Here is a 25,276-nt window from a genome sequence, read left to right as displayed (position 1 = left end):
ATGGTTGGGCACCAATCAAATAGTGTAATTCTCTTTATTGCACATTGGTCATAAGCAATCCATTGAATTCTGGCCTGACAAGGTTGCATTGTATTTAATTATCTCTCTCAGAAATATACATGTTCTATTAAATAACCACCCCCACTTGTTTTTGAGGAAAGCAGTCAGTCAAAATGCATAGAGCCTCTCTTATCTGATTACTTTGCTTCTACTATTAAAGAAAAATATAATCGTCAGTGTTTTGTCATACAGCACACTTTCTAAACTTTCCTGAGATCTTTAATGATATTTTGATTTCATGCACGTGAATAATGTAAAACAGCATACAGTACATTGAAACTCTCTTAATAGCATGGTGAAATGCCCACAACTGTGCTATAATTCACAACAATTAATCAGATAAGACTATTAAAATTTTACTAGCACGTTGAAGAAAACAAAAGCCAATATCTGATTGGCTGCATTGCGTCTTTTTCTCCATGTTAATAAACTCAGCCGATTATCGAGCCAATCAAATGATAAACAACCATTCAGCCCGATATCACATTAGTGTGTACACAGTAACGATGAGTGATTATCATTCCAAAGCACATCGACTTTTAAACCGGATTAAAAATCTTGTTCAACTATGTCGTTCTAATCCTGCAGTGTGTACGCACTCAGTATCGGCAGTATCTACAGATCTCTATGGAGTGGCAACAGTCACGATCTTATCAGCCGATGGTTATGACAGATTAAGAGCACAGATCTGAAGGTAAATCTTGTATAACGTGCTACGTGTTTACATATGGGCATGCTGATCAGGACTTTTTTTTTTAATTTGTTGGTAAAATCGTTACTTATAGCACATCCGGAGACATTTTGTATATTGTGTGCCCAGCCTAACACATAAGGCCTCATTTAGAATTGCATTGGTGTGTCTTAACTTTGCATTTTGCATAAAATTTGTTGCAATGTGCGTGCACACAACTTGCTCCTGTATTTTATTTTTCACTTATAGCCTCTTGCATTTAAGTGGTGGTCCAGGGGCTTACACATGTAGTGCAGTAAGAGTGTGCAGATACAAGTTAACCAATCCCCTTTGAGATGTGTCCTATTTTAACTAACACGTATCCTTGTTTCTGCATAAGCCAGGTGCAAGTTTTACGAGATGATTGCTGTAGCTTGATATGGACGCATCGATCTTAAGATACATGCAACTCAAAATACAGATGTAGAAACCAGAGGCGGAACTAGCGAGTTGTGGGCCCTGGTGCAGAGAGGCAGGGCGGAGGGAACTGGGGCCCCGAACCATCTGCCTCTGCCATGCAGCTGGTCCCATCATCTCCATGGGCCCCAGTGCACGGCTCCTGCCGCACCAATGGTAGAAACCCAACTGTGCTTCCATATCTTTGCTCAGGTGCAACTATCAATGAGGCCTGTACTGTGCATTTCATTATCTAATAAAATATAAACACCTAATTTTACCTGAGCTTGCTACAACATTATTTTTCCCTTCTTAAATATTTTTTTGGGAAAGCATGGGAACAATGAATAACAGGTTTATAATTTCAGACCATTCCCTATACTCCTTAGATTTTAAAAGGTGAATAGATTATTTCCAAGTACACCCTCCATGTGACATAAATAAATATCACTATTGTTTATCAGTCAGTTGAATCATAAACATGATATAACTGGTGTGCTTATACTTTATTTATGTCCACCGTGCTTGTTCTTACCATTTCATATTAGAAGGGAGGTTCAAATCTATCAAAGCAGGGAGAATTAAAGTGCCAGCTTAAGTTGCTGGGCAGCTATACACTGTACGGACTTGATTCATACACATGGGCAGAGCCAGTGATATCACAGTAACTCAGATAATGGCATTTTTGACCTGTATGAGCTCCCATCAAGACACTGTCCAAAAGATGTGGGAGAAGCTTCAGTTGTCTGTAATGGAGCGTGGAGGTAAAACTTTACATTACAACAGAGCTGCAATGGAATGTCAGGTTAACCCATAACTGCCTGCTTTCCCTGAATGCCCACTGACTCACAAATAGATCTGCCGGACTCCCAGGAGAGCTGTCAACCCTTCAACATCCTGCCTACTACCTATTGAAATGGGTGAAACGGGGCCTCAGTGGCGCAATTTGGGTGAATTGTGTTATTCTGACCCACACCCCTGCTGCACAATGACCATTGTGGCACTGCCCTATGACATACAAGGCCAAAATGATACAAATCGTGGCTCCACGTCCCCCCATTCCCCTACACACTTTACCTCCCCTTCAAGATCTTCCAGAGGGGAAAGTAGTAAAGTTGACGAGTTTGGTTAATACCATTAAACATTCAGAAAAGTAAAATCTAGACAAAATAATCCCCATCCACAATACTCCCAAACCCTGTCCCGATCCGGCAGAACTCACTACTTTTGGGTGAAATTCCAATTACTTTATTGCTACCTCTGCCCATTTTGAGGCCCACTGCTGAAATCGGGACAGTTGGTAGATTTGGGTTAACACTTATTAATGTATTTTATCTCCATGACCTCCATGATGTGCAGACCTATTTCATGATAGATAACACTATCGTACCCAACAGGTTAAACTGTCAATATCTGTATCTAATAGTTTCACAGGTTTATCCAACAGTGTTTTGCCAACACGTCCCAATGTTACAGTTCCTGTCACCTGGTGTAGGATCGCTGCCAGTTATAAATTTCATGTAAATTATGAGGACAGCTTTGTTCCTTTCTACACATTGCTCTTCCCTGAGGTGTTCTACTCAGGGAGACGGAGATTGTTCCTTTTCTCCTGGAGAGACCTTTCAGTCTTTCTTCCATGGCAAAGAAGTCTACAGTGGACTTGAAGAAGTCCAACAATACAGTGTGACTCCACATTGTGCTGGCCATGTCCTCTTTAATGAAGCCACAGTGGCCACCGTAACGGCTCATCAGCAGAAAGAAGTGGGGGTTTGTCTCGAACAGCTCAAAGGGCACAGTGTTCTGTGGGTCCCCACGGATAGGGTCATCATGGCTACAGATGCATAGGACTGGGATAGCCACTTCATCAATGTCTCTCAAAGGGTCATTCTTTTCCCAATAGGAATCCCAAGTTAAATTACCAGCAACTTTGGTTTGGCAAAATAAAGCCTCTTCAAGTTCCTTTATAGTCTGGCTCCCCAAAAGGCTCTCTGTATTTATAAGTTGTCCAAGAGCTGTAGCATATCTAGGTGGAAAAAGAAACAGACCATCAGGATCTATCACAAATAGATACAGAAATTAAGACACTTTTCATGATAAAAAGTACAACTACAGAGGACGTCATTCTTCATATATCGCATGGGCGGCCCACTAACCTTTAAAAGGACCACTCATTACCCTTAATCTCAGCAATAAGTTTAAACAATACTTTTACTCAAAGAAAGAGACAACCATCTGTAATTACACATCATCAGGCATTTTAAACAAGGGCTACAACCTATTACTGACATATGTAACAATAAAGCAAGAAGGAGCTGGGGATTGGCCATCACTGACCTAGATCAGAGGTGTCCAAACTCAGTCCTCAAGGGCTACCTACAGGTCATGTTTTCTGGATTTCTGTCTTTAGAAACAGGTGTGATAATTACTGACCCAGTCAAAGAGATTAACTCACCTATGCATGAGTAAAGAAATCCTGAAAACATAAACTGCTGATAGCCCTTGAGGACTGAGTTTGGACACCTCTGCCCTAGATGCTCTGCCTAGTGCATATCCCGCATTCGGGAACTGCCCCTGTAAAGTAAATGTTTGCACTTTTAAGGAGAAAAAACAGTTCCCATGAACAGCACACAATAATTGTTGTTTTTAAAGTTTCATAAATTTTTGTATCCACCACGTGAAAGATACACATATAACAAACAAAAAGTGTAATAACTTTCTAGATCTAAAAGTAAGCCGCTTGACTATGTAACTTACTGTGCAATATACAGAATAAGGTGAAAGTTTTCTGCCTACTGACAACCAAAATTAGGGCTTCATACATTTAAAATATGAAGGATTTGCTATGTGTCCCAAATAAAATCCACTTTATTGATAAAATTAAAAAAAAAAAAAAAAAAAAAGTTGAAATTGGATTTACAATATGCTCTACACAACACAAAGCACATGGAACTAGTGTCTCACATCTAACGCTCTGTAGTGCTACCAGAAATGAGAAGCAGTCAGCATAAAGAAACGGTGGCTTAGTGGTTAGCACTTCTGCCTCACAGCACTGGGGTCAGGAGTTAAATTCCCGACCATGACCTTATCTGTGTGGAGTTTGTATGTTCTCCCCGTGTTTGCGTGGGTTTACTCTGGATGCTCTGGTTTCCTCCCACACTCCAAATACATACTGGTAGGTTAATTGTCTGCTAGCAAAATTGACCCTAGTCTTTCTCTCTCTCTCTCTGTCTGTGTGTATGTTAGGGAATTTAGACTATAAGCTCCAATCAGTCAGGGACTGATGTGAATGAGTTCTCTGTACAGCGCTGCGGAATCAGTGGCGCTATACAAATGGTGATGATGAAATATTGTGATTGTAATGAATAATTCACATTAAAATATATATATATATATCCCTGTATGTGCACATGATAAATGCAATGTGAGACCACATAGACTGCAGTTATTAAATATTCTCTCTCTGTGTCCTACACATCTTGCAGGTTTGCTTTGTGAATTCTGGCGTTCTATTGCACCGCATTTGTGAGATGTTTACAACTGTACTGTCACATGTTAATACTTTACCTATAATAGATTGCTGCTGGGAAAAAAATGAAACAAAAAATAGAAAAAAGACAAGTACTGAATGATTATTTATAAAACTTCAAAGATACAAAGCTCTAAATCTATCAGTGAAGGTGGGTTGGTGTACGTTGTAAAGCACATTCCTGCAATAGGCTGACCTTACACCGACAATAAAATGCTTATAAAGGAAACTGAATTGCATGTAGCACATAAAACATAAGACAGCTCTTGTGTGCATATCCTGTGGACAGTAAGAGGTATGGAGTGCACAGTCCCCAGAGGCTCCACCTTTAAACCAAAGAAAGCAGAGTGCAACTTGGAACAGCAATACACAATAAACAGAGTACAATTTGAAACATGTAGATCATATTCATATTACCATTTGTATTTCATCATCACCATTTGTATAGCGCCACTGATTCCGCAGCGCTGTACAGAGAACTCATTCACATCAGTCCCTGACTGATTGGAGCTTATAGTCTAAATTCCCAAACATACACACAGACAGATTCACACTATTCACAATCCCTCCCGCCTACTGCGATCGTCCAATGATCGTCGCCTCTCTTCCCCTCTGATTACCTCCTCTCACGCACGTATCCAAGACTTCTCCCGCGACGCTCCCCTCCATTGGAACAAGCTCCCCCGCTCCATCAGAACTTCCCCTAATCTGTCCTCTTTCAAACGAACATTAAAAACCCACCTTTTCCTTAAAGCTTTCCAGTCTCATGCCTAAACTCCCACCGGTCGGCTACCTCTCTTTCTCATCCCTTCTTCCCTTCTCCCCCTTCCTCGACTCAGTCTCCGTTTCTCCCGTCTCTCCGTCTCATCCATGTGTCTGTCTGTCTTCCCCTCCCTTTAGCTTGTTCGCTCCTTTGAGCAGGGCTCTCCTACCTCCTGTTTCCATCACTTTTAACTGCGCTCTCCAGCTACTCTGCTCACCGCCTCTCAGCCCCTCTGCCCTCTGTCTCCTCTCGCTTCTCTCCGCTCCCCTCAGTGACTCTCAACCTGTCATCTGTGCCCTCCCTCTTGGACCATAGTTACCTGCCTATACTTGCTTTTCCCCTCCCTCCCTCTCTTTCATGCTGTGCCTGAGCCCCCAGAGTTATAGTGCTTACTGTTACTTGTACTGTGACGTTTCACCTTGTACTGTGCCATTGTTTGTCCCTGTACGGCGCTACGGATACTTTGTGGCGCCCTATAAATAAAAATTAATAATAATAATAATATAAAAAGCAATTCTGAACCAATAGCAGTCACATCACGTTATGCTTGAAATAGGTCAGCAGTTTTGTTCCTGAAGACATAACATCTTCTAGAATCCTGCGGTTCCATTGTGCCTGCTATAAGTTTTATATTGCCCAAGCTCTGTGTATGTTCTGTAAAGAAGGTGCCCTACCTGGGCCCACTGACAAAGTGAAAGTTAGCTGTTACCTTGGCTGCTCAGAAGCGAAGGACGGTGCAATAGCACAGCCTGGTGGAAAATAAAAGATAGAGGTTGATTGCAGTTGACTGATGGTTACTACATTGTGAAGGTGGGGGGGCGATCCAAAGTTTAAGTTCTGCTCCATTAAAACGATTATTTTTGGGAGGAAATAAAGTGCCCACTTTCACTATGGAAGTCCTGCATATAATGTAACAGGCCTTTGATGCGTGTACCGCTCATATTACACTGACCTTCCAGTTCCAATGTCCCAACAAGACAGAGAAGAAGGGGTAGAGGGAGGAGGGTGCCCTTATTTATTTTTCTCTATATCTTTTTTAGGGGCTGGGCAATATCCCCATTCGGTTTTAAAATATATATAATTATTACAGTAATAAAGTATTTATTTTTTTTCACTTTTTTGTGGCTCCATTCTGAGATGGTGTTAAAAGAACAGGTATCTCAGCAGTACAATTACAGTTGGCATACTTGTTAAACAGGAGTTGGGAAGCCTCTGCCGATTAATCTGTCAAAGGGGCTATTGACTTGGATAACCCCTATGATGTATTGAGGGAAGCAGAAGTAATAATACTATACATTGTAGCCAGTATCACTGGAACCACTCAGGATTCCTATCTCATGCAACAATCTGTACTGTTTATGTAATATTGAAGTAGGACATTTTTGAGACAGAGAGTTTTGGGTACAATTTGCCATTAGCTTTAGATTTCCAGAAATTTAAAGGCAGCATATTTATTCTGGAATATATTTTGGGTATAGTATAAGAATTTATCTCAACAACTAACAGGTTGTTTTTTTTTTACAATACAAACTTGATCAGAAAATTACAATATATAAAAGTTTCTCCAGTGCCACAATCATCATCATCATCAGCTATTTATATAGCACCACTAATTCCGCAGCACTATACAGAGAACTCACTCACATCAGTCCCTGCCCCATTGGAGCTTATAGTCTAAATTCCCTAACATACACACACACAGACAGAGAGATTAGGGTCAATTTTGATAGCAGCCAATTAACCTACCAGTATATTTTTGGAGTGTAGGAGGAAACTGGAGCACCCAGAGGAAACCCACGCAAACATGCGGAGAACATACAAACCCCACACAGATAAGGCCATGGTCAGGCATCAAACTCACGACCCCAGCGCTGTGAGGCAGAAGTGCTAACCACTAAGCTCCAATGGCAGTCACAGGACGTGGATGGGCAGCAATACGTTAACACCAAGTTATTTTTATTTGTCTTTTGCTCTACACTGGTCATGGCCATTCTCTCAAGTATCGCCTTATTCTCACCAAGCCCTGTCTCTGTCTCCTATCTCTCTCTCTGTCCCTTTCACATGACCTCTGGACCACAGCTAACAAGGCCCACCATCTCTCCAGTGCCAGAGTGGTAGACATAGGACATCGGTGTCTTTTAAGAAAAATCTGCCAAGTCTTGAGGTAAATTGTTGCTACTTATTCAAAATTACAATATTTGGGGGTTAAGTTTGTGCTGTTAAAAACAAAACAAAGAAAAAAAAATAAACAAAAAGCAAGTGATGGCATAGTTATCTCCCAAGGTAAGTTTTGCCAGAGAAGGCTTCTCCATCCTATGCATGGGAAAGATCATTACATTTGATTATATAATCTACTAGAGATATATATATATATATATAACAGTGGTACTGGGAGCAAAATTCACAGCGATAGGAGATTATTCTTTTTTTTATTCCTGCAATAACCATTATGATGATGAAACTAAAACATCTGCTGTGTGTTCAGTTAAAAAATTAAATTGTCATTAACAATGTAGTCATCTTTAATCAAATATCTGATGTTTTGGGCAAAAATTCTGTTAAACCAAACACCAAATATAAGATACATCTATAGGGAAGGTACATCTATAAGATTTTGAGGATATACAAATCTGTGTATTAGACCGGTGCAGTGTTGTTCCCTTTCCTTTGTTTTATTTATCCATTTTTTTATTTATTTATTATCGTCCTCTGCCCCACTGCACTATTGAAATAAACCCCAAATTTTGTAGCGTCCTTAATAAAAATGCTGGCAAAAAAAAATAAAAAAAAATATATTCCTGTTATGTGTTGTTAGCGGCCATGTTTAGCCAAACCACAGACTTTACATGTGTTATGTGCAGAGAGAAGCAATTAAAGAGCGCAATAAATGCAATGAGAAAAACGTGCGACGATCACTGGATATTTGTGGGAGGCAGAAAATACTGCTATTCAATGCTAACTGAATTACTTCCTTCATATTTCATTGAAACATATATTCCTGCACCAAAAAATCTTGCTTTTGCATATGAGAGCAGGCTGAGAATCCTGAGGGCCCTTTCTTTAACAAGGAATGTCCCAATTCTCCTAGTTTCTCCCGGATGGCACCCCCACAGTCGCAGTCATCTTGATGTGCTAAATGATGCAACTATCTGTATAAATGGGCACAGTCACACAAAATAAGTACAGCACTAAATGTTACATTCTCACCAGGTTTTAAAAACAATGATCGTGATTTTAAATGTTGGCAAAAAATTAAATAAATGCATTATTTTAATATTTCAAATAATACAAAAAAAAAAAAAAAATGTATGAGTGCCAATGAATTGCAATTCAGCATGAGCAATCTTGACTTCTAGTCACCCTTCTTCCTCCCTCTGTGTACCAGGTGACTTTCAAGTAATGTACATTATGTACCATCCCTAGTATCAACTAGAGATGAGCGCACTCGGATTTCCTGAATCCGAGCCCACCCGAACGTTGCCGATCCGAGTCGGATCCGAGACAGATCCGGGTATTGGCGCCAAATTCAAATCTGAAACTGAGGCTCTGACTCATAATCCCGTTGTCGGATCTCGCGATACTCGGATCCTATAAATTCCCCGCTAGTCGCCGCCATCTTCACTCGGGCATTGATCAGGGTAGAGGGAGGGTGTGTTAGGTGGTCCTCTGTCCTGGTAGATCTCGTGCTGTGCTGTTTAGTTCTGTGCTGTGCTGTGCTGTGTTCTGCAGTATCAGTCCAGTGGTGCTGTGCTCTGTCCTTCTGAGGTCAGTGGTGCTGCTGGGTCCTGTGCTGTGTCCTGTTCAGTCCAGTGGTGCTGTGTCCTGTGCTCTGTGCTTCTAAGGGCATAGTTATTTCCCCAATATTCCCCTGTGTTTAAAAAAATAAAAAAAAGTTATTTAAAAAAATACCAAAAACTAATTTAATTTTTTTTAATTACCACAAAATTTGCACAACCAATTCTGCAGTATAAGCCCATTGGTACTGCAATATTACCAAGTTCACACATTCAGCAGTAAAAGTCCAGTGGTACTGCAATATTACAAAGTTCACACATTCTGCAGTATCAGTCCAGTGGTGCTGTGTCCTGTGCTCTGTCCTGCTGAGTTCCGTAGTGCTGCTGGGTCCTGTGCCGTGTCCTGTTCAGTCCAGTGGTGCTGTGTCCTGTGCTCTGTGCTTCTAAGGGCATAGTTATTTCCCCATTATTCCCAAGTTTTTAAAAAATTAAAAAAAAGTAAAAAAAAATAAAAATTTAAAAAAAAAAAATATAATTATAACCAAATTTGCAAAACCAATCCAGCAGTATAAGTCCATTGGTACTGCAATATTACAAAGTTCACACATTCTGCAGTATCTTGTGCTACATATAATGGAGACCAAAAATTTGGAGGATAAAGTAGGGAAAAATCAAGACCCACTTCCTCCTAATGCTGAAGCTGCTGCCACTAGTCATGACATAGACGATGAAATGCCATCAACGTCGTCTGGCAAGCCTGATGCCCAATCTCCTAGTACAGGGCATGTAAAATCCAAAAAGCCCAAGTTCTCAAGAAATAGCAAAAAGAGAAACTTAAAATCATCTGAGGAGAAACGTAAAGTTGGCAATATGCCATTTACGACACGTAGTGGCAAGGAACGGCTTAGGCCCTGGCCCGTGTTCATGACTAGTGGTCCAGCTTCACCCAAGGATCTAAGCCCTCCTCCTCCCCCCCCCCCTACAAAAAATTTAAGAGAGTTATGCTGTCAGCAACAACAACAAAACAGCAAAGAACTCTGCCTTCTAAACAGATGACATCACAAATCCCCAAGGCGAGTCCAAGGGTGTTGTTGGTTGTGAACCCTGACCTTCCCATCACTGTACGGGAAGAGGTGACTCCATCCAGCATTTGCAGCACGCCCTCTGCATATGCTGGAAGGATCACCCACAGTCCAGTTACAGATTTGGCTAATGAAGGTGTGAATGTTGTACACCGGGAGGAGGATATTGATGTAGCTGGCGCTGAGGAGGATGTTGATGATTATGATGCAGACAGATACCAAATTGCCTTTCTCAATTTCTATTTATATTCTAGATTATATAACGGCTGAAAAGTTTTCTGTTTTACTCCTAGTGGAGAGGGGATCTGATGCAGACAGATACCAAACTGCCTTTGTCCATTTCTTTGTATATTTGAATTTCTAGTTCTACAGTCTATGCAGGCTGCTTTATTTATATTCAACTACAAGTGTAGGGCGGGGGGGCATAAATAGCCACCAAAGTAACGTGGTCCATTTAATTTAACTTTCTAGCTCCACAGTCTGTGCAGCCTGCTTTTTTTATCTTCAAAGTATTTATATTTACAAGCCTTGCAATCTAAATTCACTAGAGGTAGTGACGTGGTAGAACTCCAAAAGGCAGTTTGGAAGCCCCTGTAGAAACTGGCTCTATGTTTTAACTGAGTTGTCCCCCCTCCAGTGTGTACTCGGAAAGAGTTTTTAGTGCAGCGGGGAACCTGGTCAGTGAGCGGCGAAGGAGGTTGCTTCCTCACAACGTTGAAAAAATGATGTTTATAAAAATGAATAATCAATTCCTCAATGAAGTACAGCACTGCCCTCCAGATACTACAGAGGGACCTGTGGTTGTGGAGTCCAGCGGGGACGAATTGATAATGTGTGATGAGGAGGAAGTACACACTGTAGGGGGAGAGGAATCAGAGGTTGAGGATGAGGATGACATCTTGCCTCAGTAGAGCCCGTTTAGTCTGTACAGGGAGAGATGAATAGCTTTTTTTGGTGTGGGGGCCCAAACAAACCAATCATTTCAGCCAAAGTTGCTTGGTAGGCCCTGTCGCTAAAATGATTGGTTTGTTAAAGTGTGCATGTCCTATTTCAACAACATAAGGGTGGGTGTGAGGGCCCAAGGACAATTCCATCTTGGAACTTTTTTTTTTGCATTATATGACCAATCAACAGTCGTTTGCCATGTTCAAAAAGTAAAACCAAATTTAAACAAATTCAAGAAATTAAACCAAAAGTAAAATGCCCTGTCATAATTTAAAACAAGAGGTATTGACGTGCTCTAAAACTACTGTATTGTTGTTTATATTTTATAAACACTACACTTGTAAGCTTGAGTCTTTCAATAAAAAAGTAACTGTCCATTGCACGAATATTTGCAACAGGGACAATTTTAGGGTTAAGAAAGTCAACTAATAACACTTCGACGCTGTCTGTCTTTATAAACACTACACTTGGAAGTTGGAGGAGGTATTGTGGCCCCGGCACCAAATTTACTACCGGGGCCACTCCACTGTGCAGTCCATATTTAGGTGTATCAGATATTAAACAACGGTGACAGTTGATGCCCAATTTTTTAATTATATTGTGGCCTCGGTACCAAATTGTGTACCGGGGCCACCACACTACGCAGTCCATACCCTTTTTTGGTGGAATTCTGACCCGTGGAGGGTTTTTTAATTATATTGTGGCCTCGGTACCAAATTGTGTACCGGGGCCACCACACTACGCAGTCAAGATAGATAGATGCGTATCATAGATAAAGTACATTCAGTGGTGTGGGGCAAATTGAAAAATATTCAAAATGCACTGACATTATCAAAAACAAGAGGTTGTCACACGCTAAAACTCCAACATGTATATGATGGAGAGGATGGAGGAGCAGCCGTATGTGCAGTGTAATGCAGACCTGTTGAAGGTTTTTTATATATTTTATTGTGATGCCCAGTGCCCACTCCTCTAGGCAGTCCAGATACATTTATTGGTGCGAATCATACAAGTTGATGGTTTTCTTATTATATATATTGTGGTGACCCACTCCTCTACGCAGTCCAGATACATTTATTGGTGCGAATCATAAAAGTTCAGGGTTTTTAATATATATTGTGGTGACCCACTCCTCTACGCAGTCCAGGTACATTTATTGGTGCGAATCATACAAGTTCAGGGTTTTTAATATATATTGTGGTGACCCACTCCTCTACGCAGTCCAAGTACATTTATTGGTGCGAATCATACAAGTTCAGGGTTTTTAATATATATTGTGGTGACCCACTCCTCTACGCCGTCCAGGTACATTTATTGGTGCGAATCATACAAGTTGATGGTTTTCTTATTATATATATTGTGGTGACCCACTCTTCTACGCAGTCCAGAAAGATACCTCGTTGCAACGTTTTGGACTAATAACTATATTTTGAGGTGTTCAGAATACACTGTAAATTAGTGGAAATGCTTGTTATTGAATGTTATTGAGGTTAATAATAGCGTAGGAGTGAAAATAAGCCCAAAAACTTGATTTTTAAACTTTTTATGTTTTTTTCAAAAAAAATCCGAATCCAAAACCTTAAATCCGAACCGAGACCTTTCGTCAAGTGTTTTGCGAGACAAATCCGAACCCCAAAAATAATGAAAATCCGGATCCAAAACACAAAACACGAGACCTCAAAAGTCGCCGGTGCACATCCCTAATATCAACTAGGTTCAAAGAAACTTGTCTTACACCAACTGAACGCCCAGGTTTTTGAATGTAGTTTCAAACATTATTGTGAACATTTACACTACAATAGTACATTTCATAACATTCCTTGCTCGTGCAGAATTTCCAAAGTACAAACACCTTTTTCCTGCCTTAATAGTAGTCCATGAGTCACATTAATATTTTATTTATGTGTTCTTATATTATAGACTTAGCAGCATAGGTATCAGAGAACAACTTTCTGGGTATATACAGTATGCAAATGGCTGTCTATGTACACACACACATACAAAATATATTTAGACACATACAGTGAAGCTTGGCTTCATTAACCTTCAAAGACCCATTTATTTGGTATTGTCATAATTATAGTGGATGCACCATATGTATTTATACATAGACACTCAGTAAACCTATTATTGGTAAGCCAAATATTACATTTTAATACATTTTTTTACGTTTTGCCTCTAAATAATAGATCTATCGTAATCTTCCACCCCTTCTTTATCTTGCGTCATTGTGAGCCAGACCAGTATGACTGACAGATTTGCAGACTTGTAACAATGATGTAACAGCTTAACTCCTACAAATGTCAGCCTTCCAATCAGCTTCAGATCCCATTAGGACATTGTCCTAAATATACAATATGTGGCTTCAGCCATCTAGAGTGAATGGGAGAGCATATACTTTTTAAACCCTTTACATACATAAAGAATGAGACGTAAAAAGTAAATATGAAGGCATTAATAAAAACACACCTGCTGTAAAGGGTCTTGCAGAAAGCTTTAATCTTTGCTTGGATTTATACAGGTTACTTTGAACAGTTCTGCAGTTCCATTTCACTAGCACAGAAGGATTTCATAGTGAGGGGTCAGTGGCACAGAGAAACAGAAAACATGTTTTGCATGTTCTCACTACATAGGGACTATTCTGTGCTCTACATGGAATAGATTCAGGTCACTTTATGAAAATATCTGGTATATTTGTGATTTGCATGTCTGCTATGAAAAATTTTGTTGTTGCCGTTTAATTCTTGCCATCCGAAAAATATGCGTCTTCTACTGTAATGGATTGTTAGGAAGAGATAAAACTAGGCCTCTGGAATGTGTGAGAAAATAGAAGTTAGAAGACATGACGACAAAATAGGTATATATAGGCCATACAAGCTGCAGTGATATCAGGCAGTTGTCCCAAAAACAACTTCCATGCTCAGTCGTAACCCAACCAAAATTGATCAAATGATAAGTCACGCTGGTAAATCATATTGGAAGATGATCTTTATTGGTCATCTTCTGACTGCACCAACAGATCTCGTTCAAATTGTTCACTTATGTTTATGCAAAATGGGACACTGATCCGATTGCTTGGTACTGAAGCCACATGGAAGAATTGTACTGTGTCGGACGACCTACAATCACACTACATTGCAAAAAAGAAACATATTTGAAAACAAGATCACCCCCCCCCCCCCCCCCCTTCAAAAAAATTGCATACATCCAATCATCTACAATCACAGACTCAGAGCCTAAGGAAAGGAAAGCAGAAAAGGGAGTAAATGTTCTCCGGGACACACCATGTTACAATGTAAGGGGGCAAATAGGTTTATTATTTTGCATATAAGTTAAATACTGGCTGTGTTTCCATGTAGCACACAAATACTTGATAGCTTTATTTGTACTCTGAAATCTGAAGATCTAGGACATGCCCTACCCTAACTATAAATCTGTCCCCAGATTTTAAATTTACCTCCCCCTCCAATGCAACATGGTTTTGCCCAGGTGCAAAGTTACTCATTTTTTATGATTTGCTCTCCTTAATGACTCAGGCCTTCAGTGTTTTCATAGGTGATAAAATGCATCCAGTTAAGCCTCAGTCTACCTCATATGTGTTTATGGCTTTTGTACAAAAAAGACGACAAGTGGCAGCGGTTAAACAGACCATATCACTTTCTCCTGAAGCCTTCTCCTCCCGCTTTGAACAAAACTTGCACATCAGCATTGTGCTGGACTTGTAACTAGACATTGCAATAGATACGTTTTTATAGTATGCAAGATGCACCAAAATTGGTCCCACAAAACATGCAAACTATACTGCAAATGTTGTATTGTTGTTTAACAAAAAAGAAAGTCCTGCTCCTTATTAACAACACTTAGACATATCGCTCCAGCATGCTCCATAGCGCTTTACAATTGGGAGCAAACTCTGTAATAAAATAAACCTGGTTATTAACATACAAAGAGGTAAAAGTGTCCTGCTCGCCAGTTTATATGCTATAGGAAAATAGGAGTTCAATACATACGGGTAAATGCAACATATTGGAATATGCTCCTGCCAGATACCAATGGAAAAAAAATGTGCCTAATGGGCAGTGGTGGGATTCAGCTGGTTCATCAGAACTGGTGACTACAGGCTGAGTGCACCCATTTCATTGGTGGCAGGAGCAGGCTCCTTGGAGGGAAAAAGAAATAAAAAAAAATCACTTGTCCGCGATGTCGGCACTCCTCCTCCCTGCTCCATCCGCATTGAATTTCAGGCGTGATGAAGACGTCACGCCTGACATTTAGTGGGGAGCAGCGCAGAGAGTAGTCGGCGGCAAGCAAGAAAACAGAAGACAGAAGAGAATAAAAAAGCCGATAGGAAAGGTAAGTGAGGGAACGGAAGCAAGGGGCAGCAAAGGCAGAATGGCAGAGTGTGAAGAGGTGGGGTGGAGCAAAGGCAGCATGGCACAGTGTGAAGGGGCGGCAAAGGCAGCATGGCAGAGTGTGAAGCGGTGGGGTGGAGCAAAGGCAGCATGGCACAGTGTGAAGGGGCGGCAAAGGCAGCATGGCAGAGTGTGAAGCGGTGGGGTGGAGCAAAGGCAGCATGGCACAGTGTTTTAAGGGGCAAAACACATTTTTGTATACTTAAAATGGTCATTAGGGCAGAGAACTAATTGTTAATTTATTTGAATCCTTCCACTGCTAATGGGGCTGCATGATCCAGTCACACAGTAATGTTGGATGGGGTCTGTAGGTTGTTTCCAGGTTTGAAAGATACTGTGTTGAGTTCAGCGTTACTGCATCAGCGCTCTGTCATTGAAAAATGAAGGCACCTTGGCATAATGGCTCTAGTTTTTCAGATATACATACTTGCCAACTCTCCCTGAATGTCAGGGAGACTCCCTGAAATAGGGGTAATCTCCCTCACTCCCTGAAGAGTCTGACATTTTCCCTGATGCCAGTACAAGACGTGGTTGGCTTCGCCATCTGTGGCATGAAGACACAGTTCAGAAATTGTGTCCTATATCCAGGTATTGATGCCTATGAAGGTGGCCATCTTCATGAAGACCAAGATTTAATCAAAGACTGACAGGTAAGACAACATGACTTCAGTAATGGAAACAGAAATGTAAAAGACGCTTCAGTCTCTAGAGATTCATTAGCTGCTTTTCTTTAACGCATAGTTGCCTACTCTCCCAGAATGTCCGGGAGACTCCCGCATTTCTGGGAGACCTCCCGGGAGAGCAGGGCAACCTTCTGGTTCTCGCCCCCCTCAATAGATAAGTGGCAGGGGGGGGGGCTAAGTGACGCAAATATTGTGTCATCTCAACCCCGCCCCCTGCTGTAATTGGCCAAAATTGTGACAGCCGTTTAGGGGGCAGGGACAAAAGGATACGATTCGTCAAGCCCCGCCCCCACCTCCCTCGGGATCTCCCTGAAGCCAATGAGGAAAAGTTGGCAAGTATGTGGATATAGGATTATTTTCCCCTTGTGGTATTGCAGTGCGTTCAATGCCTTCCAGTATGCCTCTCACTAACAGCACAGGCTTGGCATTGACATTTTGTCTTCAGTAAAACTGACATTGTGTTATGTACATTCTTATTAACAGTCTTGCAGGGCCATTGTGCGTTTACAACATTTGGAAGATGACCTAATAAAACAAAGCTTCTCTGGAAGCAGAAAACACAATCTTTCACACTGATCTATGTATAGTTTGACTTTTGCAGCAGATATGTTATATCTGATTATCAGTGTTGTCATCATATAATTTATGTTGTTGTGGCTTCTTCTGTGGTAACACATTGCAAACGCAATCAGAAATTGTGGTGTGCAACAGCTCAAAACTGGGTCACTGCTGTCTAAAATGTATCCTGCTAAGACACGGGTGCCAGCTTGTATAACATAGCATTCCCTGCCCACATTTTAAAAATAACCTATGCACACATTATGGAAAAACAAAACAAGAATTAAAATGAAATAAAATGAATCCCTAAGGATTGATCACATTTCATCTTCAGAGAAAAATATTGTCTTTTAGTGGAGAGGGGACTGAAATGTATAGTAAATATGGGAATAGCAATGTTAAAAACAAGAAAGTCTCACATTGTTTTTGTTTTACATTTGATATACAGTAGACATATCACTATGATATATGTAAAACTATCCCTAGAATAGCTTACAAACTTGTATTTTTTTAAAAACAAAAAAAACTTTGTAAGAATGACAACGCATACAAACAAAATAAATAAGTAAAATATGGTCAACAAGTACAAAACTAAGCACACAGCAAATTAAAAGAAAAAAAAAAAAGAACATGAACTGTAAGTTAATTCAATAATTTTTGAGCTTGAATAAAAGGAAGGGGGGAGGGAAAGAAAGGGGAAGGGGAAAAAGAGCAATAAACTAAAAGTAAGGTGGATTAGTAAAACCCGACAGGGGTCATATTCTGTTATAAATCATAGATTATAATGTGAAGGGTCAATATACAAACGTATTTAAAAATAAATATATGCTTTGAAAAGGCAGTGATCTGCAAAATAAAGGTCATAAGGCGTACTTCAGTTTTTGTTTTATTATGGAAGTGCCCTCACTGTGATAACTAAACCGGAAAGAGACTCCTCCCTCCCAAAAAACTTACCTGCTTAAATACATCTTTTGATACAGGAGTAATGCCGCTTGCCACAACCTTGGACACCCAGCTTCAAACCAGTCCTGCAGGCGGAAGAGAGGAGAGATGCAGCCGGCTGCTGTGATGTAGCTGGATGAACCACACTCTCCAAGGTAGGACAGCAGAAGTCCAGCCCCCGTGCCTTCACCTGCTGCAAACAGCCGAGATGAGGGCTGACAATGGCGGATGTATCGAATGGCTTCACGAAGGTCATTGGGGTCACCATAAGGCTGCAACTTGGCTGTGCTGAGAGGGCAACTGTTTTGGCAGCGACGATTAAAGATCACGGCCTGGTATCCATGGGTGAGGGCCAAGTGACACATCTGCAAATACGTTCAATGAGTAAATATTTTCACATAGATTACTATTTAAAAAAAGATCTTTAAAATATTGACTTAATAAAAAGATGCAAGTTTGGATACAGAACACAACTTGAATCCCATAGATTGTAAGCTTGCTGGCAGGGCCTGCTTACCTATCTGTCTGTATTACCCAGTATTGTTTAATTACATTCTTTGTTTCCAATTGTAAAGCACTACGGAATTTAACAGCACTATATAAATAAATGTTGATGATTTTGGATGTTCCTTTGTCTTTTATAGTACATAGATGCAAAACATAGATGCTATATTCTGACTTGACTCTAATTAGGGTAACATGTGGCACAAAGTCCATCGTAGGATAAAACATCAGCCATCAATTGCCTCAACTGCTCTAAATCAGAGTAAACATTGTGTTACTTGGAAGCTGCTGTAGCTTATCACTTTCACCATTCAGCTCCTGGGGTTACAGCTACATGTGAACAGATACCACTCGCTAAATGTCTCAAAGCTTGTTTTGTCTTCCCAGGAAACATATGACTGTGCAACAATGCACATCTCAGCTGACACCATAAAGAAACATTTGAAGTGTAGTAATACAGTAAGCACATACCTAGAGTAAAACTGTAGTTCTGTCATACATGTCAACAACACATTACTTTACGGGGAATACAAGTTTAAATAAAAGACATGAAATGATACATACTAAGTATAAATAAAACCATTTTCCATTAAATGCATCATGTACAGATCTAAGCCAGTCAGCGGTGGTCCTGTCTAGCAGAGTTCCCCTCTTATATGAAAGGGGTGAATGGAAAAAAGACATATATAATATCATATTTTGTGTAAAGTTAAGATGTCGTACAATAGGATGTGACATATTGTGAAATCATTCCATAGACTGTCCCTTACAGCATACGACTAACATCATGATAAATTACAACAACAATGTTATGTTTAATTATTGTAAAATTCTAATCCTGTTTCTTTCTTTTATAAAGGGCATTAATGGGATCACTATCAAAAATAATCAGCAACATGAAAATACATATTTCCTTAATGAAATGAGAATTGTGCAGTATTACTTTTTGATAAAATACTTTTTAGAGCAGCCAGAAAATGCTTCATTCTTAAAATATGACATTTATTTTACTTGGGGTAAATGAATTGATGTTTAACAACATCCATTGCCTCAAATAAATTAATTCAGCCCAGTCACCTGCAATAGTGAATTAACTCCTTGTACGACAGTACAGATACTTTGTGTCGCCCTATAAATAAAAATGAATAATAATAAAAGTGAAAAGTTCACGAGCAGAGTATTTTGCACTGAGTGGAAGGGATCAAAAAGGAGAGGCAAATACAATCCTAGAAGATGTTTTAGCAGTTTAAAAAAAAAAAAAAATCAAAAAAAAAAATCTCCTTCCAAGACAGTTTGACACAGAGGAATTTTTGTTTAAAAACAGAGTTTACTTCTCAGATCTTTATTTCATGGGTTTAAAGGACACCCCTGTAGCTCATATGGTGATGACAGGTCTACTTTAAAACAAGTTTGTCTGTTCATCAAGGGCATCACTGACAGATGCTCCTTAGAGGCTGGGGGAAAGGTGCAAAGCTAAAAAATGCTATTTGTTTGCCTCAAACAAACAAAATATGTAGCAAGAACAAGACACTTCAATAAACAAGTAATCTGCTCCTAAATCTTTAAAAGGTCAGTCAGTGTCATCAGCATGAAATGACATGTATTATTCTATGGTCGGCACAATCTGTCTGCCTGTGCCTCTACCTCATGTTTGGAAACATTCCATATACTCATTTTAAGTCACGTTATTATTTTATTACTACATCTAGGAGAACAAAGTAATACTTAATGCTAATAATAAGGTACTTAAAGCCACAGTAACCTGCAATTAACTAACTGGAGCTTATTATCATTTTAATATAGCCACTATGTACTGTGCTTTACATCACAGTCAACCCCACCCTATAGCTTGAGACTTATCTAAGACAAACTATTTCTCCTCATGTCACTATTAACTACTATTTAAAATGCCATTCTTTGCACTTAATAACAATTCTACCGTACCAGGACAATTATAGTACTAAACTACACATAGTATATTTACAGTCTGCAGTATAGGTCACAGAATAACACAATTGAAAATGTACATCCATTTCAATGGGAAAGATGTGAACTCTGTAATTGGTGCTAATTGATAAACCAAGTATGGTAATCAATCTAAGTACGTCTTCAACTAGACTGACAACCAAGTGGTCATACAGAAATACGCTGTTGTCTTGTCTCTATATTTGTTTTATCAAGCATTTACCTTACTGATAACAAGGGCACTTCGCTGTAAAACAAGATACTGGATAGATTATTACCTTGCTGGTGTTCCTAGTGATCTTGCCAAAAGAGTTTGGGATGACCAGCAGAATGGGCACTGTGGAGTTACTTGATGCTCTCCTCCTCCTCTGATGTTGTCCAGGTCTCACAGCCCAATCAAGAGCCACCAGCCCCTCATCACTCAGCTGCAGATACTCTCTTGCAAAATGAACCCCTTTATCCACAGGTCCCAGCACCCCCACCAAAGTCTGGAGGGTAGGGAAAGTTCTCCACAGCCACTTGACATTAGAGAAACCACCGAAGGTCCTGCACTGCTTCACCAGGTAATTGGCCAACGCAGAAGGTTTGTAGATCAATTGATAATTCTCCGGCTCATCCGCAGTCTTAGCAGGAACAGCTGCTGACAAACTAGTACTGAAGCGTTTCTTGCAGGACCATAATACGAGGAGAAGGAGAGTGCTTAGACAGACAGCCCATTCTAGCATTGCAATAGGAGGTACAGCAAGAAGATAATAGCTGGAACAGACCGAGAAGGTCTGGGCTGAGCTGTCAGTGGGGTGCAGGTGTCTCAGTCACGGTGCGGCTGCTGGGGGCGGAAGCGCTGACAACTACTCTTACATCCTCTGAGTGGGGCAGACTACACAGGCGAGAGAAGCAATGCGTGCTGTGACACGGAGGATCTTAACACGAGTGGGCGGAGATCATCAGCCTTCACACAACCTATTATTGCGGTCACTCCCCAATGCAGAGAGAGGAAGATCAAAGAGCTGAAAGTTTGAACAACTCCAACCACGGTGACATAAGCAGAAGTAAATTATAGCTAGGTGATCCGACGCCAGGTACAGCGCAGCTGTCTCTGTATGAACACATTATCCTATAGAGGTACTACAGTAAGAGTGTGGGGTATTTACAGAAGAATAGCTGGGTTGGTTGTATGTACATAGTGGCATATTTACCAGTAATGAGCTACAGGTAGGTACTTCTGGGTATAATGACTGTTTATTGCTTATGACATTTCCTCTGTAATATTCAGTGCGCTTGGAACATGAAAGTAGGTGCCCAGGAAGGTGATTATAAATCCCTTCTTGAATACTTCCTGCATTAAATGTGACAGGTAGTTTTTTTCCCAGAGTGCTGGGGAGTAATTGAATAATTTTAGCTGTTCTGAATTTTACTGCACAAGTAAGGAATGTTTAATAATCTCAATTACTGTCACCATGATTTATTGCTGCAAGTTCAGCTTTGGCACCAAACAGCCCTAGAAAACATTTCCCTTCCAGTGATTTTTGCAGTAAGAAATTTAGTATACTTACAGTTTATTGCAATGAATAACAGACATAAATCTTTATATATATATATATATATATATATATATATATATATATATATATATATATATATATATATATATTTCTTGTAAGAAAAAAGGTGCCGGAACTCAAATATTTTAGGATACACAAAACTTTTATTAATCCACCTGGTAGACCAATACTTTTGGGTTTAGGATTATCTGTCAATTTATTTGTCTTTTGTTCTGAAATCATTTGTGCTTAATTTGAGATCTTTTGTGCTGATGTTATATGACGTATTGAGCCACTCTCTTCAGTCAGTGTATGACTATGACATTGACTGGGAGAGCACAATATAAAAGTTTAATTGAATAAAACACTTCCGAATCTTCAGTGTTCTGTTTTCAGTCTTCATCATAACATAATAGGTAATTCTTCTTTCTTTGTAATCCACTGGAAAAATTCTTCAGTCTTTGTGATCTAATGTGTAGAAAAACAAACAAACAAACAAACAAACTGTAAAAGCCAACCCAACTGTTCCATTGGAATGCCCATTGCTGATTGAGTGGGTCTTCCATTAGCTGCTAATCACATGTGTCCAGCATTATTATTATTATTGGAGATTTGTAAGGCGCCACAGTGTACTGCAGCGCCGTACAGTAGGGAAAACGGCATACATAAAATAGAGACATACATAAAACAAGGACATACAAGGCAGACAAAATAAATGTAGACATGAAAACACAGGGTATGAAGGACCCTGCTCATTAGAGAGCTTACATTCTAAGAGGCAGAGGGCACAGCTGGGAAGGAAGAGGAGCGAGTGTGGCTTAGTGTAGAGATTGGGACAGTTGTGAGGCTGTATTAGGGTAAATAGTATCATCAGGGATAAGATAAGCTTTAAAAAAGAGAGAGGTTTTTAGAGAGAGCCTGATTGTGTGTGATAGGGTATTCCATAAGTGGGGAGCAGCACGGGAGAAGTCTTCTAAGCGTAAGTGAGAGGTGGTTACCAGAGACAAGACAAGCTGCAGGTCAGAGGTAGATCTAAGAGGGTGGGAGTAAGTATATTTTGATATGAGATTTGAGATGTATGCAGGGGTGGTGTTATTGAGGGCTTTGCAGGTAAGGGTGAGTAATTTCAATTGGATTTTGGAGGACACAGGGAGCCAGTGTAGGGATTTGCAAAGTGGTGAAGCAGATGTGGAGCGGTGAGAGAGGAAGATCAGTCTTGCAGCAGCATTTAGGATGGATTGAAGTGTGGATATATGGGTGTTGGGAATGCCAGATAGCAGGAGGTTGCAGTAGTCAAGACAGGAGATGATGAGAGAATGGATAAGAGTTTTGGTAGCATGTTGAGCAACAAAAGAGTGTATTTTTGCAATGTTTTTAAGGTGAAGCCGACAGGACTAGGAGAGAGTCTGGATGTGAGGAATAAAGTAGAGGATGGAGTCTAGTGTGACACCAAGGCAGCGGGAGACTGAGGAAATTGTGGTGTTATTGACAGTGAGGGAGATTTGAGGGGAGGTGGTGTCTCTAGCAGGAGGAAAGATAATAAGCTCTGTTTTGAATATGTTAAGCTTTAGGTAGCATTGGGACATCCATCTGAAGATGGCTGAAAGACAGTTGGTTACATGAGATAGTACAGAAGGGGAGAGGTCAGGGGAAGAGATATAGATTTGGGTGTCATAAGCATAGAGGTGGTCCTGGAGGCCAAATGAGCGAATTAGTGCCCCAAGAGTAGAGGTGTACAATGAAAAAAAGTAAAGGGCCAAGAACAGAGCCTTGTGGGATCACAACAGATAGTGGGAGTGGAGTGGAGGATGTGCCAGAGATAAAAACACTAAAGGAGTGCTTCGATCGATAGGAAGTGAACCAGGAAATAACTGTGCCACAAAGGCCGATGGCATGAAAGATGTGTAGGAGAAGATGGTGATCAGCAGTGTCAAAAGCAGCAGAGACATCCAGGAGAATGAGTATGGAGAAATGACCTTTAGACTTTGCAGTAAGTAGATTATTGATCACTTTTGTGAGAGCAGTTTCACTGGAATGTTGGATAGAAGCCTGATTGCAGAGAGTCGAGAATAGAGTGAGAGGAGAGAAAGTGAGACAGGCCATTGTACACTAATTGCTTAAGTAGTTTGGAGGCAAAGGAGAGGAGAGAAATAGGGTGGTAGTTGGAGTAAGAGGCTGGCTCGAGAGATCAGCGCCTGTTTGAAGGAGGATAGAAATGTGCCCATGGAAAAAAACAGGTTGAAGAGGTGAGCTAGAGGTTGGCATGCAGTGGAGGAGAGGAAGCAGAGTAGTTTGGAGGGAATAGGGTAGAGAGGACAGATTGTAGGGTGAGATGATGAGATGAGTGTAAAGACCTCATCTTCAGTTACTGGAGAGAATGAATTAAGGATAGATTGGGGAGTGTAGGTGAAGGTGGATAGAATGGGTGAAGTGTGTGGACTTTGGCATGAGGAAATATCTTGTCTAATGGTGTCGATTTTGTATTTGAAGTAGGTGGCAAAATCATGGGCTGTGAGGGAGGAAGGGGGAGGAGGTGCAGGTGGGCAGAGAAGTGAGTTGAAGGTGGCAATGAGACGATGTGGGTAAGAAGACTGGGCGAATATTAGAGATTTGAAGAATGTTTGTTTGGCAAATGAAAGGACAGTGCTGTAAGATAACAGGATTAGTTTATAGTGGAGGAAATTGGGATAGGAACGAGATTTCCTCCAGCGACACTTTGCAGTGAGGAAGCACTATTGCAGGTAGCGGGTCAGATTGATGTGCCATGGTTCGGGTTTGGATAATTGGAGACTGTATGTCGTAGCTGGAGCTGCATTGGCTAGGGGGGAAGTGAGTGTTTCGTTATAGAAAGAGGCGGCCTGATTAGGGCAGGACAATGCAAACATAAGAGAAAATCATTGTTTTAGTGAAGATGAGAAGTGGATTGGGTTAAGAGTACTTGGGTGTCTTTGTGTATGTGTGGATTTGGGTGCAGGGGGGAGAGCATGAGGTAAGGTGAAGCTGAAGGAAAGGAGGTTGTGGTCGGAGAGTGTGAATGCTAAGTTGGAGAGATGGAGCAGTAGCGGAAGAATATAAGGTCAAGAGAGTGTCCATCAGAGTGGGTGGGAGATGAGGTCCACTGGGAGAGACAAAAAGCGGAAGTAAGTCAAAGAAGTTTAGTGGCAGGAGAGACAGTGGGATTATCAATGGGATTGTTGAAATTGCCTAGTATGAGATTAGGCAGGTCAAAGGATAAGATATATGTGAGCCAGGTCGTAAAGTTGTCAATAAATTGGAGAACTGGACCTGGAGGGCGATAAATGACAGTAAAACGAAGGTGGAGAGGATAAAATAGGCGCATAGTGTCGACTTCAAAGGAAGCGAATGAGAGTGGGGGTTCAGAGGGTATGACTTGGTGCAACTTGGAGAAAGTAAAATGCCTATTTTCCACCACCT

The 25,276-nt window shown here is 40.6% G+C and overlaps 1 protein-coding gene across 1 annotated transcript; it reads right to left on the bottom strand.

Moving 5' to 3' along the window:
- Positions 1–257: 257 nt before the first annotated feature.
- On the bottom strand, positions 258–21,250 carry LOC142139251 (protein ABHD15-like). The gene is made up of 3 exons (XM_075196701.1): positions 20,579–21,250; positions 17,844–18,196; positions 258–3,209 (listed from the first exon to the last, which is right to left on the bottom strand). Exons 1-3 carry the CDS (start codon positions 21,023–21,025, stop codon positions 2,669–2,671), a joined length of 1,341 nt encoding a protein of 446 aa, XP_075052802.1. The 5' UTR covers positions 21,026–21,250; the 3' UTR covers positions 258–2,668.
- Positions 21,251–25,276: the final 4,026 nt, after the last annotated feature.

Source organism: Mixophyes fleayi, chromosome 2, assembly GCF_038048845.1.
Source record: "Mixophyes fleayi isolate aMixFle1 chromosome 2, aMixFle1.hap1, whole genome shotgun sequence".
Lineage (NCBI taxonomy): Eukaryota > Metazoa > Chordata > Amphibia > Anura > Limnodynastidae > Mixophyes > Mixophyes fleayi.
This window is presented reverse-complemented; position numbering and strand designations above follow the sequence as displayed.